Below are 20,572 nucleotides of genomic sequence, written 5' to 3'. Positions count from 1 at the left end.
AACACTGGAAAATAGGAGCAGAAGTGGCCACTTAGCCTTCAATCCTGGCTGTAAGATTAGATACAGGAGCTGAATTAGGGCCCGATCGAGTCTGCTCCGCCATTTCAATCGTGGCTGGTTTATTCCCCTATGCCTTCTCCCCATAACCCTGATTAATCAGGAACCTATCAAACTCCACTTTAAATGCACCCAATGACTTGGCCTCCACAGCCGCCTGTGGCGACAAATTCCACAGACTCACCGCCCTCCTCATCTCTGCTCTAAAGGAATGTCCCTCTATACTGAGGCTGTCTTCTCTGTTCCCAGACTCCTCCACCATCCTCTCCACATTCACTCATCTAGGCCTTTCACCTTTCTATAGTTTTTAATGAAATCCCTCCTCATTTTTCTAAACTCCAGCGATTACAGGCCCAGAGCCATTAAAGTCTCCTCATATGTTAACCCTTTTGTTCCTGAGATCATTCTTGCGAACCTCCTCCAGAGTCTCTCTATTGCTCTATTGCCAGCACAGCCTTTCTTAGATAGGGAGCCCAGAAATACTCCAGGTGTGGTCTGGCCAATGCTTACACAGCCTCAGCATCCCATCCTTGCTTTTGAATCTTAGTCCTCTGGAAATGAATGCTAACATTGCATCACCGAATCAACCTGCAAGTTATCCCTGAAGGCCCCACCATTCAATATGATCATGTCCGATCTTCAAACCCATGAACACTACCTCACTACTTTTTTTTCTCTTTTTCACTACTTAAGTAATTTAACTATAAGTATATATACTTCTTACTGTAATTTACAGTTTTATTATTCTGTATTGCAATGCGCTGCTTCCGCATAACAACAAATTTCATGACATTTTCCAGTGATATTAAACCTGATTCTGAGACAAGTTATTACAATTTTCTGCAATTGCAGGTGTCACCGGCAGATGGCGATCTCTGCTCATTTGCTCAGGCTGCGTCTGCTGGGGTCTCACTTCCAGAAGTTATCCAATCTGAGTTTTGTTTCACAGCAACTTTCAATCAAGTTTTGGTGATAATTCAGGCACGATGCACTCTGTCTGGATGGTTAACTCGATCAGCTAATTAGTTCATTTACCAGGATGCTGCCTGAATAGAGGGCATGTCTTACGGGAATGGTTTGAGTGAGCTCTTTAGAGTCATAGAGAACAACACTACAGAAACAGGCCCTTCAGCCCGTCTAGTCCATTTAAACCGCCTACTCCTGTCGACCTGCACTGGGGCCATAGTCTTCCATACCCCTACCATCCATGTCCCTATCCAAACTTCTCTTAAACATTGAAATCAAGCTCCTTTGCAGCCCCTGTGCTGGCAGCTCGTTCCACACTTTGGCATGAGGGAGGATGAGGTGACTTTATAGATGTGATTGAGTGGCCAGTCAGAGAATTTTCCCCAGTGTGGAGCTGGCTAACGCAAGGGGGCATAATTTTAAGGTGATTGGAGGAAAGTAAAGGGGAGGTATCGGAGGCATTTTGTTTTTACACAGAGGGTGGTGAGCGCGTGGAACATACTTTCGGGTGTGGTGATAGAGACAGAGCATTAAGGGTGTTTAGAGACTTTTAAATAGGCACGTGGATGAGAGACAATGGAGGGCTATGTAGGAGGGGTTAAACTGATCTTAGGTTATACATCGTGGGCCAAATGGCCTTTACTATGATCTAAACTGCCCTAATCTCCAGCGCAGGCAGGTCCCTGTTTCCATGGGGTCATCAATCTCCAATACCCACCTTTCCTGGAGATACCTGTCTCCAAGTGGCCTGTCCCAAACCTCCTGCCTTTGGCTACGTATCATCCCCATCTTCAGCAGGCAAACAGAAAGCGAATGAGCAAAGTGTATTACCCGAGTGACAGAAAGAAACTGCGGGAGGAACTCAGCAGGTCAGGCAGCGTCTATGGAGGGGAATGAACATCTCATGCTTCAGGCTGAGACCCTTCACCAGGGCTGGACAGGAAGGGGGAAGAAGCCAGAATAAGAAGGTGGGGGAGGGGAAGAATACAAGCTGATAGGTCCGAGTAAGTGGGTGGGTGGGATGAAATAAGTAGATGGGAGGTGATAGGTAGGAAAGGAAAAGGGCTGAAGAAGGAGGCATCTGATTGGACAGGAGAGTGGACCGTGAGAGAGAGGGAAGGAGGAGGGAAACCAGAGGGAGGTGAAGGTATGGGAGGAGAAGAGAGGGGGTGAGAGGGCCACCAGCAGAGAAACAAAAATTAGGTGGGAATAGAAACATAGAAAACCTACAGCACAATACCGGCCCTTCGGCCCACAAAGTTGTGCCAAACATGTCCCTACCTTAGAAAATACTAGGCTTACCCAAGGCCCTCTATTTTTCTAAGATCCATATATCTGTCCAGGAGTCTCTTTAAAGACCCTATCGTATCCGCTTTCACCACTGTTGCCGGCAGCCCATTCCACGCACGCACCACTCTCTGCGTAAACAACTTACCCCTGACATCTCCTCTGTACCTACTCTCCAGCACCTTAAACCTGTGTCCTCTTGTGGCAACCATTTCAGCCCAGGGAAAAAGCCTCTGACTATCCACACGATCAATGTCTCTCATCATCTTATACACCTCTATCAGGTCACCTCTCATTCTCCGTCGCTCCAAGGAGAAAAGGCCGAATTCACTCAACCTGTTTTCATAAGGCGTGCTCCCCAATCCAGGCAACATCCTTGTAAATCTCCTCTGCACCCTTTCTATGGTTTCCACATCCTTCCTGTAGTGAGGCGATCAGAACTGAGCACAGTACTCCAAGTGGGGTCTGACCAGGGTCCTATATAGCTGTAACATTACCTCTTGGCTCCTAAATTCAATTCCACGATTGATGAAGGCCAATACACTACACACCTTCTTAACCACAGAGTCAACCTGCGCAGCTGCTTTGAGTGTCCTATGGACTTGGACCCCAAGATCCCTCTGATCCTCCACACTTCCAAGAGTCTTACCATTAATCCTATATTCTGCCCTCATATTTGATCTACCAAAATGAACCACTTCACACTTATCTGGGTTGAACTCCATCTGCCACTTCTCAGCCCAGTTTTGCATCCTATCAATGTCCCACTATAACCTCTGACAGCCCTCCACATTATCCACAACACCCCCAACCTCCACTTCCTCATCCAGGTCATTTATAAAAATCACGAAGAGTAAGGGTCCCAGAACAGATCCCTGAGGCACTCCACTGGTCACCAACCTCCATGCAGAATATGACCCGTCTACAACCACTCTTTGCCTTCTGTGGGCAAGCCAGTTCTGAATCCACAAAGCAATATCACCTTGGATCCCATGCCTCCTTACCTTCTAAATAAGCCTTGCATGGGGTACCTTATCAAATGCCTTGCTGAAATCCGTATACACTACATCTACTGCTCTTCCTTCATCAATGTGTTTAGTCAATTTCTCAAAAAATTCAGTCAAGCTCGTAAGGCACAACCTGCCTTTCACAAAGCCATGCTGACTATTCCTAATCATATTATGCCTCTCCAAATGTTCATAAATCCTGCCTCTCAGGATCTTCTCCATCAACTTACCAACCACTGAAGTAAGACTCACTGGTCTATAACTTCCTGGGCTATCTCTACTCCCTTTTTATGGAATAAAGGAACAACATCCGCAACCCTCCAATCCTCCAGAACCTCTCCCATTCCCATTGATGATGCAAAGATCATCACCAGAGGCTCAGCAATCTTCTCCCTCACCCCCCACAGTAGCCTGGGGCACATCTCATCCAGTCCCAGCGACTTACCCAACTTGATGCTTTTCAAAGGTTCCAGTGCATCCTCTTTCTTAACATCTACATGCTGAAGCTTTTCAGTCCACTGCAAGTCATCACTATAATCACCAAGATCCTTTGCCATAGTAAATACTGAAGTAAAGTATTCATTAAGTACCTCAGTTTCATTAAGTTTCCTCTGGTTCCATACACACTTTCCCATTGTCACACTTGATAGGTCCTATTCTTTCATGTCTTATCTTCTTGCTCGTCACATACTTGTAGGATGCCTTGGGGGTTTTCTTAATCCTGTCCACCAAGGCCTTCTCATGGCCCCTTCTGGCTCTCCTAATTTCCTTCCTAAGCTCCTTCCTGTTAGCCTTCTTGATCTCTAACATTACCTGGCTCTCTGAACCTTTTTGTAAGCTTTTCTTTTCTTCTTCACGAGATTTATTACACCCTTTGTACACCATGGTTCCTGTACCCTACCATAACTTCCCTGTCTCATTGGAACGTACATATGCAGAACTCCACACAAATATCCCCGGAATATTTGCCACATCTCTTCCGTACTTTTCCCTAAGAACATCCGTTCCCAATTTAAGCTTCCAATTTCCTGCCTGATAGCCTCATAATTCCCTTTACTCCAATTAAATGCTTTTCTAACTTGTCTGTTCCTATCTCTCGCCAATGCTATTGTAAAGGAGATAGAATTATAATCACTATCTCCAAAATGCTCTCCCTCTGAGAGATCTGACGCCTGAGCAGGTTCATTTCCCAATACCAGATCAAGTACAGCCTCTCCTCTTATAGGCTTATCTACATATTATGCCAAGAAACCTTCTTGAACACACCTGACAAACTCCACCCCATCTAACAAACAAGCTGGAGGAACTCAGTAGGTCAGACAGCATTCCTGGAAACGAGCAGTCAACGTTTCCACAGATGCTGCCCGACCTGCTGAGTTCCTCCAGCATGTTTGTACAAGTTGATTTGACCACAGCTTCTGCAGTGTACTTCGTGTTTTCACCCCATCTAAACCCCTTGCTCTGGGGAGATGCCAATTGATATTTGGGAAATTAAAATCTCCCAACAACTCTTATTATTACACCTTTCCAGGATCTGTTTCCCTATCTGATCTCCGATATTCCTGTTACTATTGGGTGGCCTATAAAAAATCCCCAGTAAAGTTAATGACCCCTTGCTGTTCCTAACCTCCACCCACAGGGGCTCCGTAGACAATCCCTCCATGACGTCCTCCTTTTCTGCAGCCGTGACACTATCTCTGATCAACAGTGCCACGCCCCCACCTCTTTTGCCTCCCTCCCTGTCCTTTCTGAAACATCTAAAGCCTGGCACTTGAAGTAACCATTCCTGTCCCTGAGCCATCCAAGTCTCTGTAACGGCCACCACATCATATCTCCAAGTACTGATCCACTCTGTAAGCTCATCCACTTTGTTCACAATACTCATTAAAATAGACACATCTCAAACTGTCAGTCTGAGCTTGTCCCTTCTCTATCACCTGCCTAACCTCCCTCTCGCACTGTTTATAAGTTTTCTCTATTTGTGAGCCAACCTCCTCTTCCCCAGTCTCTTCAGTTTGGTTCCCACAAGCTGCCAGGTGATAGGTCAGAGTAAGTGGGTGGGTGGGGAGGATGGAATAAGTAGATGGGAGGTGATAGGTAGGAAAGGAGAAGGGCTGAAGAAGGAGGTATCTGATAGGACAGGAGAGTGGACCATGGGAGAAAGGGAAGGAGGAGGGGAACCAGAGGGAGGTGATGTTAGTTCAGAGTGGCCCGTTCGGAATGGTTACTGGACCTTCACGCCATCAGGTTTGAGGATGCCCAGGCAGAACATCAGATGTTGCTCCTCCAATCTGATGGCATGAACATGAACATTCTGGTGTTATACACACTTAGGCCATTTGGCCCATCGAACCCATACTGAGGATACGCTATCCATTTACACCAAATGGACGTTAATCCTGTTTAATTCCCACCACATTCCCATCACCCAGATTCTACCCCCGGACACATTCTAGGCATTATTTACAGTGGACACCTGACCAAACCACACATCTTTGGGGTGTGCGAGGAACTTGGAGAATCTGCGGGAAACAGGGAGAACGAGCTAACTCCACACAGAGAATGCTTGAGGTTGGGATTGAACCTCCATCTCTGGTGTTATGAGGCGATGGTTTTACTTGCTGTGCCAATGGTCATCAGCAGGGAGGGAAGCTTCCACTGCTGGTTTTGTCAGTGACTATCCCACACCACATGAACTGGGCGCGACACGAACAGCATCAAAATTTGTGGTAGGTATGCAGGTATCTGCTTTTGAGAGATCAATTATATTCACCATTTACATTGACACGTATTAGCAATTTCTTCTGGTGGCATGACACGAAACAAAAACACCATTCAACAATTATACAGAATCATATAAAAATAAACTTAGAGGTGCATAAACCAGGATGTATTTACAATGTAAATAGCTGTATAATAAGTGGTTTAAGTGTTTACAATGCAGTGATGGGGTAATAGATAGAGGGGTGGGGTGGGGGGGGGTTAACTAGAATGGTTGATAAGATTAATTGCCTGAGGGAAGAAATTTTTAAGATAGAGTGGCCTTTGGTATTAGATCATAGGACATTAGAGCAGAATTAGGCCATTCAGCCCATCGAGTCTGCTTCACGCTACTCGTGGCTGATTCATTTTCCCTCTCAACCCCATTTTCCTGCCTTCTCCCTGTAGCCTTTGACACCCTTGCTAATCAAGAACCTGTCCAGCTCAGCTTTAAATATCCCCAGTGACATGGCCTCCACAGCCGCCTGTAGCAACGAATTCCACAGACTCAGCACACTCTGGCAAAAGAAATTCCTCTTCATGTCTGTTCTAAATGGATGTCCTTCTATTCTGAGGATGTGCCCTCTGGTCCTAAACTCTCCCACACCCACTCTATCTAGTCCTTTCACCATTCGATAGGTTTCAATGAGATCCCCACCCCACTCTTCTAAACTCCAGAGACACCAAACGCTCCTCTGACTGCAGAGGTTGTGGTGAAAGAGGTGTCAGTGTTTTTGACTAGAGGAGTGCCAGGAATATTAGCCACCTGGTGACAGGCCTGATAGTGGGAACAGCTGTCTTCTGGTCTGAACCTCCTCCTCTGGAGACGAGGGAGCTAACCCTCCCAATCTCTCCATCGTTCACCTTTGCACAGCCTCATTGAGATGGCTATCTACAGACCGTGATCTCCCCGCTGGAGGTGGGGGGGGGGCAGGACTTAATGACCTCCTCCCTTTTGACCCTCATTTGCCAGCCATGACCTCTGCCCTTTCTACAATCCCCCTCCCCCTCTTACCCCTGAGACCATGGGAATCCCCTCTCAAATCCCCAAGCCTTACCCAGGTCTATCGGTCCATAATCTCCCCCTTGAACGGTCGTGGAGGACCTGTGGCTCTCTGCTTAAAGAAATTTTTTATTTGCCACATGTACTTCAAAATATACAGGGATGACCTCTGCCATCTGATTTCTGAATGGGCACTGAATCCATGGACACTACCCCACTACTCTGTTATTTCTGTTTTTGCACTACTTATTTAATTCAGCTATTCTGCAATTCAGTTTTTTCAATGATTATGTAGTGCAATGCACTGCCGCCACAAAGACAACAAATTTCACGACAGATTCTGGTGACATTAAACCTGATTCTGATTCTGAACTGTGTCAGTAGCTCCTACGAGTCATGCAGTCCGGGGATGGGGTTAGGGCTTACTGACCCCTAACCTGTACACCTTTGGAATGTGAGCGGTAACTGGAGAAGCACACTGTCAAGTGTTTTGCGAGACCGCTGTTCATTTCCCTTACGGAAACCCCGAGACATCCAAAAGTCAGGACAATGCAGCCACTTAGTTTTGAACTAAATGAAAAAGCTCGGTTTCCGAAACTAATCAGCTTTCATCGTGAGACGTCCAATATCCAGGATTCCGAGGCTAACTGTGATTTCGAAGCTATTTTTACAGCCATATGTATATCTTACAGTCTGTGACTGCTCCCTACTTTACGTCACAGGGTTTCTCTGCAAAGGAATAGATTGGTAACTTTAAATTTATTCTGTACCCTGTGTGGAGCAGAGTGTAGTGAATTATCTGCTGATTCTAATCCCATTCAGGGCCTTAAAACCACAAGACGTAAGAGATTATTAGCCCATTTGCTGCATCGTGTCTGCTCTGCCATTAATCATATCCTCTTAACCCCATTCTCCTGCCTTCTCCCTGTAACCTTTTATGCTCTTCTAATTAAGCACCTCCTGGTAGTAGGCTGGAGCTACGTCTCTACCAAAGGAGGGGTAAGGTGCTCCTTCCCTCTGCTAGCCTGCAGGTCACCCTTGGGCAAGGTGTAGCACCTGTTTACCCCCTGAACAGGGTCACATGAAACCATGGGTGGTGGATGGTCGTACGAGCAGCTAATGCATACCACAAGTTATGTGACCACTGACACCAGGCAGACAATCTCTGAAGAGTATAGATAATGGCTAGGGGTGGGTTGGGGACACCCACCCTGTAAAGACATTGCCCCAAAGAAGGCAATGGCAAACCAGTACCATAGAAAAATTTGCCCAGAACAGTAACGTTCATGGAAAGACTGTGATTGTCTGCGTCATACGACAGAGCACATAATAAATGAGCGATTATAGGAAAGACGATATTAAGCTAGAAAGAGCCGAGAAAGAGATTTACCAGGATGCTGTCTGGAATGTTGGGGGGAGGTGGTTTGGTGGTCGAGGTAGAAGGAGAGGCTGCATAGACTAGGTCACTGTTCCCTTGAACGTAGGAACTGAGAAGTGACGAGGGGCACAGGCAGGGTGAAAGCTTTTCTCCATGGACTTCCCCTTCTGGAATGTAGGCAATTGAGAGATGACCCGAGAAAGATGATGTGATATATGGACAGGATCAAAGCGCAGTCTTTTCCCCCAGTACATCTGGGTGCTAAAAAAAGACCCTGCGAGAGGTTTAAAAGCATCATCAACTTCTTCGTGCAGACGCTGGTGTGTATTTACAACGAGCTAATTTACGGAAAATTGCCCAGGACATTCATGGTCATGTGACATGGCACACAATGATGATGAGCCACTTTATTAGGAACACTTGTACACCTCATTAATGCAAATATCTAATCAGCCAATCACGTGGCAGCAACTCAATACATAAAAGCATGCAGACATGGTCAAAAGGTTCAGTTGTTGTTCAGATCAAACATCAGGAAGGGGGAAGAAATGTGATCTAAGTGACTTTGACCATGGAATAAATGTTAGTGCCAGATGGGGTGGTTTGAGTGTCTTAAAAACTGCAAATCTCCTGGGATTTCACACACAAGTCTCTAGAGTTTACATAGAATGATGTGGAAACCAAAAAAAAAAATCCAGTGAGCAGCAGTTCTGTGGGAAAAACTACCTCGTTAGTGAGAGAGGTCAGAGGAGACTGGCCAGACTGGTTCAAGCTGATGGGAAGGTGACAATAATTCCAATAACCAACAACAGTGGTGTGCAGAAGAGCATCTCTGAACACACAACATATTGAACCTTTGAGTGGATGGGCTACAGCAGCACAAGACCATGCACATACGGGAGGCTCCTGAGTGTGCTGTCCCATGTACTGAGGTTTAGTGAAAATCTTTGCTCTGCATGCCATCCATGCAAAGCATCTAGTCACATCCGCACATGGAGTTAGCAAAAGGGGAAGGCAGTGAGGCAATGCAGGACAAAGTGTTACAGATACAGGACGGTGCAGTGCAGGCAGACAGTGTGAGGTCAACAGTCCATCATATTGAATAGTGTCCTGTAATTATGAAGTGCTTGAGCTGGTGGTACAGGCTTTTGTATCTTCTGCCCGGTGGGAGAGGGGAGAAGAGAGCCTGTCCGGGGTGAGTGGGGTCACTGCTTCACGGAGGCAGTGAGAAGTGTAGACGCAGGCCACGGAGGGGAGGCTGGTTTCCCTGGTGCTGTGGGCACAGCACAGCACATTTTGATTAAGAATAAAGCTGCTGACAAATGGGAGTATTTACGGTTGAGTCTGAATTTTAGCTCAAACAGACATTCTCAAGCCAGAAGATAAAGTAGGTAATTTACAAGAGCCTGTACTGCAGACCAATCATCCATTTAGTACAATTAAACACCAGAAAACAAAATCCCGCAGTAATCTCTCCACAAAACTGCATTTTACCAAACAATAGCTATTAAACCCTCTGAGGGCACCACAGCCTTGTCGTAGGGATTGGAGGCTTGTGTGCCTCAATGACCCAGGGAGCCAAGCCTGCTGGAGTCAGGGCTTCTTGCTTTGGCTCTTGGTAGGGTCACCCCACGCCAAACAGGTCAAAGGCTACAGGCCAGACCGGTCCTCCAGATTCGGGGGGTTCAGCTCAGGGCCAACATCCCTGACTGGTCAAATAAGACAGTTATGCAAACAGCAATGAAGCGTCCTTCTACGTCCGAGTGCGACGGTTTTCCTGAGTCTCTACCCAGGACTTGCATGACTGACAGTGGTGAGAACCGAGAGGAAGCTACTGACCTGATGACAGAAGCCCTGCACACTGCCCGAGGCGGAGGCCTGCTCTGTCTGCCGGCTGCGTAATGGGCAGAAGAGGAGACCGATCATTCAGGTTCAAGGGTTCAGCTCAAGTCTAACAACCCTGACTGGTCAAAAAAGAATTGTTACAGACAAAGCAATGAAGAATCTGTCGATATCTGTGCGTGACAGTATATGACTAAGGACAAACAGAGATGGAGGATCTTCAATGTTGCTGTAAACATTAGAGACGTTACGGGCATTAACTAGTTACTTATTAAATGTAGGACAGTACCACACAGTACAAACCACTTGGCTCAAGATGTTGTGCTGACCTTTTAACCTAACTCCAAGATCAATCCTCTCATGTAGGCCTCTATTTTCCTTTCATCCATTTTGGCAGCAACTCAGTGCATAAAAGCATGCAGACATGGCCACGAGGTTAAGTTGAGTGTCGTCACTTTATGCTTTTGCACTGTACTGCTGCTGGAAAATGAGAGTTTTCACTACAAGAGAATGATAATAAAGCTGATTCTGAGAGAGCGGACATCTCATTGACGGGCAGCACGGGTTCGTCAAGGTTGGATGATAACTAGTGAGTTCTTTTGTCTGTAATCTGCACAGCCAGAGGTTAGTGTGTAATCCTGCAAAGCTGGAAAAGATTCAATGCCCAGGTGACATCAAGGCAGCATCATTACCTCCTGAAATATTTAAGGAATACGTTATTATCAGAGACTGAGGGAGAGAGTTTGAACTGTAAAGAAGGTTGCTGCAGATAGATCAGTTAATAAAACAAAGGTTCAATGCCAGGTGAAACAGCTCTATTTCATTAATTGACACTGTTCCATCATCCTGCCGAATGTATTGATGCAATTACGAAGCAGGTACGACAGCAGCTATACTTCATTAAGAGCTTGAGGAGACTTGTTATGCCACTAAAGACTTGCAAATGTCTACAGATGTACTGTGGAGAGCATTCCAACTGGTTACATCAGCACCTGGTGCAGAGGGGCCACTGCACAGGATTGGAAAAAGCTGCAGAAAGTTGTAAACTCAGCCAGTTCCATCAAGGGCTCTAACCTCCCCACCATCGAGTACATCATCAAAAAATGTTGCCTCAGGAAGGTGGCATCCATCACCGAGGACCCTCATCACCCAGGGAATGCCCTCTCCTCATTGCTCCCATCAGGAAGGAGGTACAGGAGCCTGAAGACACACACTCAATGATGCAGGAACAGCTTCGTCCCCTCTGCCATCCGATTTATGAAAGGTCATTGAACCCAAGAACACTACATCACTATTTTTATTCTTCTTTTGCTCTCTTTTTGCACTACTCTTTTAATTTAATTTTTATATATACTCTATTTCTTCCTGCAATTTATAGTTTTTTTTATCTTGTGCTGCATTGCAAAAACAACATATTTCACGATATATGCCAGTGCTATTAAACCTGACTCCGATTTGGATTCCTGGCCCTCTGCCAACTCCACTGAACATTTGAATGGCTTACATTTCAGTGGAGGACAGCCAAGAATGCAGCTTCTCTCCGGAGCTCTACAGCCATTCCCTTCTCCGAGGATTGTGGCAGCTCCCGAGACAGATGCCGCCTGGCGCTTTGCTCCCAGGGTGGTAACGTCAATGGGGTGGATCCGTACGAAGTGTGATCCCAACGGCGGGGCAGGTGGTGCAGATCAATATCATTATCAATACTCTTCAGCCATCAACTGTACTCCTCAGTCATGATAAATACTCTTTGGCCACGATCAATACTTTTCAGAGATCGTCTGCCTGCTGTCAGTCATCGTGTAACCAATGGAGCTGTAGAAGGTGAAGAGTCCCAGTTGTCTCGCGCTCCAAGCCTCTGGACCCTGACCCTGATCTGTCAAAGACCCTGTGGGGGCTTGCCGAGCATCAGCCTCTCCACATTAAACAAAGTGATGCACGGGTGTTATCTGTGTAACCACTCGGGAGAACAGCACACTCGACTGGAGTGATCGTATAATTTGTCCTACAGTCATCTGCAATGTTATCAGGAAACATAGAGGAGGCTTGACCCAAACGCAGGGCAGCACAGATAACTTAGCGGTGAGCGTTCAGTTTAACAATAAACTGCAAAATAGCGAGCCACAAAATAAGGTATTTAACACAAAAAGGTAACTGAGGGCGAGGAGCAACTGGTTGAAGCTGGCTCATTTGATGAGTGAACCAGGACTGTGAATGAGAGCTGGGTTTAAATAGGCTGCAGGTGATGAGTTGGAAACGAGTGGTAGGTGGAGACTGGGAGGCGCCTGTCTGTGTGGACCTGATGTAATTGCCAAGAAACCAATGATAAGTTTAACCAGAGGCTGCTTCGTTTGAACTCAGCGGAGGGCCTTTAATCATGAGTCAGTTTAGGACCGAATGCCAACAATGAATCACAGCAAGTGGGCATACTGAGCTAAGCACGAAGCAGCAGATCCGAGTCCCCAGGACGCCATCTTGATCAAGCAATTTTATCACAGAACACCTCATTAAGAACACACACGCTCTCTCTTTGCACGCCATGTAATTTACAATTTAAAGTGATTACGGATGAAATCTTAATTACAAATTTAATTAAGCGGTGTTACTTCAAAACTCACTTTGATTGAAGGCAAGGTATCTGCCTGTTTAGTTAATGGCAGACAATCACAAAACGACTTTCCCGATCTCAGCAATGAGGTACACAGGAAGAGGATTACTGTCACGAAACGGCAGGCCATGCTGCACAGGGTGATCCCACAAATGATGCAGCATTGGCCTTGCCTCTCAGCATCCGGGACCCGGACTTGATCCTGCCCTCTGTTGTCTGGGCGGAGTTTACATTTTTCCCCTGTGGTCTCCCCTGGGTGCTTTTTAATATTTTGTTCTTTTTATTTTAGGGATACAGTGGAGTATCAGGCCCTTCAGCCCCACAAGCCTGTGCTGCCCAATTATTTACTAACCTGTACTGAGTGGCTAATTCTGCTCCCATGTCTTATGGCCTTACGGGAGGAAACCGGAGCACCCGGAGGAAACACACATGGCCACAGGGAGAAGGTGCTCCTTACAGGCAGTGGCGGGAATTGAACCCCAGTCGCCGGCACTGCAATACCGTATGTGAACGGATATGTTACCACACCAATGCCAGTTTGCTACCGCGCTTGGTTTACCCGCTACATGCACGTGGGTTGAACTGGCACGTGGCTGCTCTAAGTTGCTTCCCCACCTCTGTGAGCGTAGCTGAGGGGTGGGGAAATTGTGTGGGAGAAGCAGGGGGGTGGTGAGTGGAGGAGGGAGGGGGCGAGTGGAAGACGGGGATGAGTGGAGGAGGGAGGGGGAGTGGAGAGGAGGGGAAGAGTGGAGGAGGGGGATGTGAAAGTGGGGTGAGTGGAAGAGGGGGTGAGTGGAGGAGGGGTGAGTGTAGGAGGGAGGTGGAGTGGAGAGGAGGGGAGGAGGGGGTAATGAGTGGAGAGGAGGGGAGGAGGGGGTAATGTGGAGGAGGGAGGGGTTGAGAGGAGATGTAAAAGAGAAGAGTTGACATGGAAAATCGTGCAGTATGTGACTGATGGGCTTGTTCTGAGAGCAGTTTTGAGACTGAATGAGCAGAATGGCTCCTCCTATGCCCCAGGGTAACAATGAGAGCCAAAAGTTTGAGAGATGGTGACTGCAGATGGGGCAAGAAGGAATATGTCTGGGAGAATTCCACGGCAGCATCTTTTATTGGTTTCTCATCGATTTGATTGTGTTTCTGATGAATGGTCTTGGCTCAAAACACTGACTGTTTTTCCTCTCCATAGATGCTGCCTGACCTTCTGAGTTCCTCCAGCATCTTGTCTGCTGTTCTACACAAAGAACCAGGTTTTGATGGTGAGGAAACATTCAACAAACTCCTCCGACTCCCTTCTTGATGTTTTTATAAATAATGAACAGAAGATAACAACATGCTTCTGCTTGTAAAGCCCCTGCGTATTTGCCCATGAAAATAAATATTTAACTCCTCATGTGAACTGCAGATTGGCAACCACATGAAACACTGTCAAACTCGAGGAGGCAGAGGCACCATGGTGATGTAGCGGCTAGCACAACGCTATTACAACCCGGGTCATCGGAGTTCGGAGTTCAATTCCGATGCCCCCTACAAGGAGTTTGTACATTGTCGCCATGACCGCACGAGTTTCCTCCAGATGCTCCGGTTTCCTTTCTCATTCCAAAGACGTACCAGTTAGTAGGTTAATTGGTCATTGTAAATTGTCCTGTGATTAGGCTGTGGTTAAATAGGTGTGTTGCTGGGTGTTGTGGTCATTGGGCTGGAGGGCTTGTTCTGTTCTGTACCTCAAAATATATAAAATAGACAACATTGGGTTCAAGGCTTGTTTCCAGGTGAGACCATTCAGCCCCTCGAGACTGTTCCAAAAATAGGTAGCTATCTACAATACCGTGCAGAAGTCCTAGGCACATATATATAGTTAGGGTGCCTAACGCATTTGCACAACATGGATTGGAGAGCGAGTTTGTAAACCCGGAGGGAGCAAAAGATGTTGGGAATGGTGAAGATGGATTGCCGTGGGAGGGGTCTGGGACAGGTGGCAGAGAAGGAATGCCAGGGCAGGGAGTGGGGCAGGTGCAGACACACCCAGCACTAAGACACCAGGCAAGGTCATTTAGTTCCAAACAATCATTACAGAATGTCTCCCTGGTGCTTTCTCTCCCTCCATTCCCCTTTTCTCAACCATGATTCCCCTCTCCCTGCTCCCTTCCCACTCTCAGTCCACAGCAGAGACCCACATCAGAATCAGGTTTATCGTCACTCATACTGTATGACATGAAATTTGGTGTTTTTTGCACGGTACTTTTTATACTACAAAAGTCCTGGCTATATACAGTATACGTGCTTAAGACATTTCCACACTACAGTAGATCAGTTCTGTAAATTTTATAATGCAATTGAACAAAAATGTCAGTTTCAATGTTCAAAATTTCCATAAAGTTGTCACTCAGCCTTGTCAGTTTCTCTTAGGGGACCAGAGTTCCGACTCCTACTCCTTTTTCTGGCAATCCCCTCCCCACACTTGCCCCTGACCAGTCAATATTCTTTCTCTCTGCCTCCAATATCAATCCATTTTAATCACCTTAAGCTCCTCAATTAGGTCAGTCCTTAATGGCTTAACACGATGGAAGACATGGCTTGTCCTCACCAGTTAACATTCAGAATGCCAATCAGATTTACCTGTGCCATGAAATTTGTTGTTTTGTGGCAGTAGCACCATGCAAGACATGAAAATTGCAATAAATTATTTTATATATACAAGTATATATCAAATCTATGCATCTATGTTTGGTTCCTTAAGGTTGTCATAGCTGGGGGAGGTAGTGAGGATAAACTCTCATTCCCTATTAAATGCTCCCAACAACCCTCTGACAAGCAAGTCCACCTCCTGGCTTAGCAATAAAGCCTGGCAGAACTGTTTCTGCCAGGGCAAAGGTGAGTTATTGGTGCCTTAAAACCATTACTTCGGGCAGATGGGGTTTGTCAGTCGTGACTCACTTAGGAGGAGGAAGACTCAGATCTCAAACGTCCTCTGCTTTGCGGCTATACCTGCACACGGGGAGGGCTTCAGGAATGAACCATGAGGGAAAATGCAGAGCTGCAGTCCCTAAAGCAGTCCCGCGTTGAGTTCAACACTGACTGGCAACTCCTGTGATGCGGCTAGTGCCAAACTATTGTTTCTGCCATTTCTCTGGATTCATCAGCTGCGTGGAGAGGGGGGGCCGACTGCACAGGCAACAGCTTGCTCACCATATCGTGCTGCCCTAGCTTTCGTATCATGGGCAGTTAGGGTGAAATATCCACGGTCAACCTTGACCAATGGAGGACATTGTTTCATGGCCCGTTCATAAATCCATTGGCAGAGGGAAGAAGCTGTTCCTAAAATATTGAGAGCATGAATTTGGGGCCTGTATTAGTCTACAGGTTGTGTTTTTTTCCTTCGGAAATGCCTGACAATTACGGGAACACTTTACTGAATGTTTTAGTGGTTTCATTTGGCCTGAGATTCTGCAATCAAAACTTTGCCTTTTTCCCAGTCTTGGTTACTGTTCACTGGGTGCTGAGCAAAGAAATCCAGCTCTAATTAGTTCCACTTCTACCAAGAGCAGAGTTACATCTGAGGATGCTTCGCTCAGGGCTGCAAAGAGAGCTTTTGGCACATTGCCCTTCAGAAGTCGAAGTATTGAGTTACAGGAATTTTGGAATGGTATGATGAAATTGCCTAAGACGCTGGTGAGGCCAAATTCGGAGTAATGTGTGCAGTTCTAATCACCTCCCTACAGGGGAAATCTCAATAAGATTGAACAAGTACAGAGACAACTTCCAAGGGATTTGTGGACCTGAGTTACAGGAAAAGGTTGAATATGTATTCCCTGGAGTGTAGGAGAATGAGAAGAGATTTCTTTGAGGTATACAGAATTATGAGGGGTATAGTTAGGGTAAATGCAAGCAGACTTTTTCCACTGAGGTTGGGTGAGACTAGAGGTCATAGATTAGGGATGAATGGTGAAATATTTAAGGGGAACCTGAAGGGAAACTTCTTCACTCAGAGGGTGGTGGGAGTGTTGAGTGATCTGCCAGTGGAAGTGGTGGTTGCAGGTCTGATTGCAACATTTAAGAGAAGTTTGGATAAGTAGGTGGATGGGAGGGGTATGGAGGGCTATGGTCCAGGTGCAGGTCAATGGGACTAGGCAAGGTAACGGGATGGCATGGACTAGATGGGCCAAAGGGCCTGTTTCTGTGCTGTATGACTATATTTCAAATGTGGTTATATTTCGCGTTATAGAACTTCAGAAGTACATCCTTGCTGTTAAATGTACATCAGAATTTTGTATTAATTTATCTAATCTCATCTAGATTAAAAGATTAACATTATTAACCTGAAAATGTCACACTTCTACTGCCAAGATAGCATGCCCACAACTTTCTAACCCATACTAACTCGTCTGTCTTAGTACAGCCCCAGAGACATCAAACGCCCCTCTTACAATACAACTTTCATTTTTGTCTGGTGGCTAGCATAACGTTTTACAGCACCAGCGATTGGGGTTCAGTTCTTTCCACTGTCCGGGAAGGGTTTATATGCTCTCCCTCTGAGTGCGTGTGAAGGTTTGTGCTAAGATTACACAACTGCCTTTGATCTCCGTTCCTTTAGAAACAGGACCCCATGGGACAGCTCTCCATGTCCACAAGCTACCGAGAAACACAAATAACTCAGCTCAGAGAACCTACAGACTAAAATAATCCCGTTCTGTCCCAGTATTACGAGGACACCTTTAAGCTTCAGTGCGTCCAAACTAGGATCAAATTTAGATTATTTTTTGTGCCAGAGAACTCTAAATTGGTATCATCTTGACATACTCAATAGCAATGTCACCTCCAGCCAAGGAGATCTGTCTTCCACAAACCATCCAGACCAACGGCTTGGTACAAAGTAAGGGGCTGTGATGTTCATTACCCACACAAGTGTAGATTGTATTAAAGGTAATGTCAGCATTTATTGACAATCTCTAACTGCTCCTTAGCTGAGCAGCACACAGTCTTCTGGAGAAACTCATCAGGCCTGTACTGATTGGAGTTTAGAAGAATGAGGGGCAGAAAGTTATTGAAATCTATCAACTTTTGAAAGGAACGCACATAAAACACTGGAGAAACTCAGCAGGTCAGACAACATCTATGGAAAAGAATAAATAGTTGACGTTTCAGGCCTAGATCCTTCTGAAAGGCCCAGAGAGAGTGGACATGGAGAGGATGTTTCCTGTAGTAAAGGAGTCTAGGACCAGAGGGCACAACCTCAGAATAGAAGTATATTCCTTTCGAACAGCAATGAGAAAAGAATTTCTTTAGCCAGGTGGCGAATCTGTGGAATTCATTGCCACAGGCGGCCATGGAAGTCAAGTTAAAGCGGAGGTTGATAGGTTCTTGATTAGTCAGGGCATCAAATGGGGAGAAGACATGGCAATGGGGTTGAGAGGGATAATAAATCAGCCATGATGGAATGTCAGAGCAGTTTGATGGGCTGAGTGGCCTCATTCTGCTCCTATGTTTGATGAGCTTATGGATTGAGCACAAGCACTGGAAATTAACCCAGAGTCAGGTTTCAATGAGTTGCCACTGCCCCCCGCCCCCCCCCCCCCCCCCCCCGCTATGCCATTTTCTGAACTCAATCAATTAGCGGCCCTTGTAAAATAAGCTTTTCATTACTGGGATCATCCTTGTATAGTATAGTAGCGTGCGATCACTCGATTTGAGTGCAATTTTCTCATGAGGGGTCCTTGGATGGCAGTAGAGGAACACCTGTGTGTGACTTTGTTTAGCACGGGCAGGCTGATGCACAGACGGCCCTTGACAGATAGGCGTCAGGGTCCAGTGACATGGGGTTCAAGGTGACAGGGGACCCTTCACTGCCTTCATGGTGTGCCATCATCTGCCACTCGCTCCACCGTGAGGTCTTCGTTGGATCGCTCTTTGACTAGAACCTCCCCACCATGGGTGACCCTACCAGGAGCTAAGCTCCAGATGATATCACTCTTGGCCAGAAGAGTGGTGACACCAGTGGGCTCCATCCAGCATGTGCTCGGACTGCGTTGGTCATTGACACAAACAACACATATGTTTTGATGTTTCGATGTATATGTGACAAATAAAGCTCATCTAATCTAACCATGACCCGGGCACAGCAAGAAGAAGCAACTGAACAGACAATCCAAAGGGGATTCATCATCTAATTCCTGGGGTGAGAAGGTTGTCCTATCAAGCTGGGTTTGGATTCAATGGAATGAGTGCTGGCCTTACTGAGGTGTACAAGGTCCCTTTAGATCACGACCTAGTAGATGCTGAGGTACACCCACTAGTGTGAGAATCTCCAATGAGCAGATGCAGGTACAAGGTAAGGAGCTGGTCATTTTGGGTGGGCAGCCAGGGTACAAACGTACTGGGCCATATTCACTACCTTTTGAAAGGATTTTCTATTCAAGTTTGTTAGGGCATATTCTGGATTTAAGGTGTATAGCAAAATATTAGCTTCAGCAATTAACTTCAGCACCAATCTTTAGACCTGAACATGGACTGCAGATTAAATTTAAAATGTAGTTCTGGACAATAGGTTCCTAGAGCTGTGAACAGCAGTAAACTGAAATACCAGACAATGTTGTGAAGAAGAAGGTGTGAAAGTTATACATAATTCAAAGAAAGCATTGTAGATATATTGTAAATATAGAATTGTCATTTGATCTTTAGCATATAAAATGTCATGTAATGTTGGGTCGAGCAAGGCTTCCATCTTCACAAGGGTCTCAATATGATGCTTGCTCTGTCTCATTTAGTCAAACAAAAGACTGCTTCATATCTACCAGCTGCATCTCTCTGGTGACATTGTTCACGTGACAGCATCTGGGGGCTTGTCTGGGATGCCTTTGCCACCAGCTGTGTGGCCAGCGATCTCAGCAGTCTAAGTTTTGGGTTTGTGGAAAGTGTTGTCGGGGTGGTGATACGGGCAGAATAATTAGGGACATTTCAGTTCCTCTCCGATAGGCATGTGGATAAAAAAAATGAAAGGCTCTGTGGGAGGGAATGGAAATTGTGTTTGGCCACAAGAAAATGAATCTCAGGGTAGTATGTGGTGAAATATATGTACTTTGATAATAAGTTAACTTTGAAATGGAAGAAAGATTACATAAGAAAGGAGGACTATGCAGAAGGGGTTAGCTTGATCTTAGAGTAGGTTAAAAAGTTGGCACAACATCATGGGCCGAAGGGCCTGTACTGTTCATTTAAAACCAAGGTGGTTAGGAATTTCCTTTTACAGAGGGGTAGCAAATCTGTGTGATTCTCTACGTCATACAGTTGTGGAGGTCAGACTATCTGTGGAAGTCACTATACGTGTGTAATTTTCAGTGTCAGTGCCCATTTCCAAGGAGAACACCACAAATTGTAGTGGGTGACTTGTCACATTCTCCTTGGTAAAGGTGTGTCCAAAGGAATCCGACACAGAACTGACGAAGCCTCCAGATCCCCCCAGAGTTAGGAATTACAAAGGTTCGCCATTTTAAGTGAAGAGTTATCTCCCTATTATGGTCCATTTTCTAACCTTGGTCTGACTGACTCCCTGTGCCACGGAGTATCAGTTATCGGGGCCTTTTGCAGCCCCTCAGTTGTATCTCCTTGGGGATGTTGGAAAGGAAAGGATGAATAATTGATAATATCATTATTGAAAACTGATCAGGAATCAC

General features: G+C 46.0%; 1 protein-coding gene across 4 annotated transcripts in view; it reads right to left on the bottom strand.

Moving 5' to 3' along the window:
• raly (RALY heterogeneous nuclear ribonucleoprotein) overlaps positions 1–20,572 on the bottom strand; it is a 228,721-nt gene that overhangs the window by 187,394 nt on the left and 20,755 nt on the right. For 2 of the 4 annotated variants that reach the window (XM_059978794.1, XM_059978795.1), the window contains exon 1: positions 3,908–3,960. The exons of 1 other annotated variant lie outside the window; for it this stretch is intronic. In XM_059978794.1, the coding sequence (XP_059834777.1) occupies positions 3,908–3,952 (45 nt within the window). In that variant the 5' untranslated portion in view covers positions 3,953–3,960. Of the gene's footprint in view, positions 1–1,741; positions 1,781–3,907; positions 3,961–20,572 lie in introns of those variants that run through there. One more of the 4 variants, XM_059978796.1, reaches the window with a different exon arrangement.

The sequence above is a fragment of the Hypanus sabinus genome, chromosome 9 (genome assembly GCF_030144855.1).
Source record: "Hypanus sabinus isolate sHypSab1 chromosome 9, sHypSab1.hap1, whole genome shotgun sequence".
NCBI lineage: Eukaryota > Metazoa > Chordata > Chondrichthyes > Myliobatiformes > Dasyatidae > Hypanus > Hypanus sabinus.
This window is presented reverse-complemented; position numbering and strand designations above follow the sequence as displayed.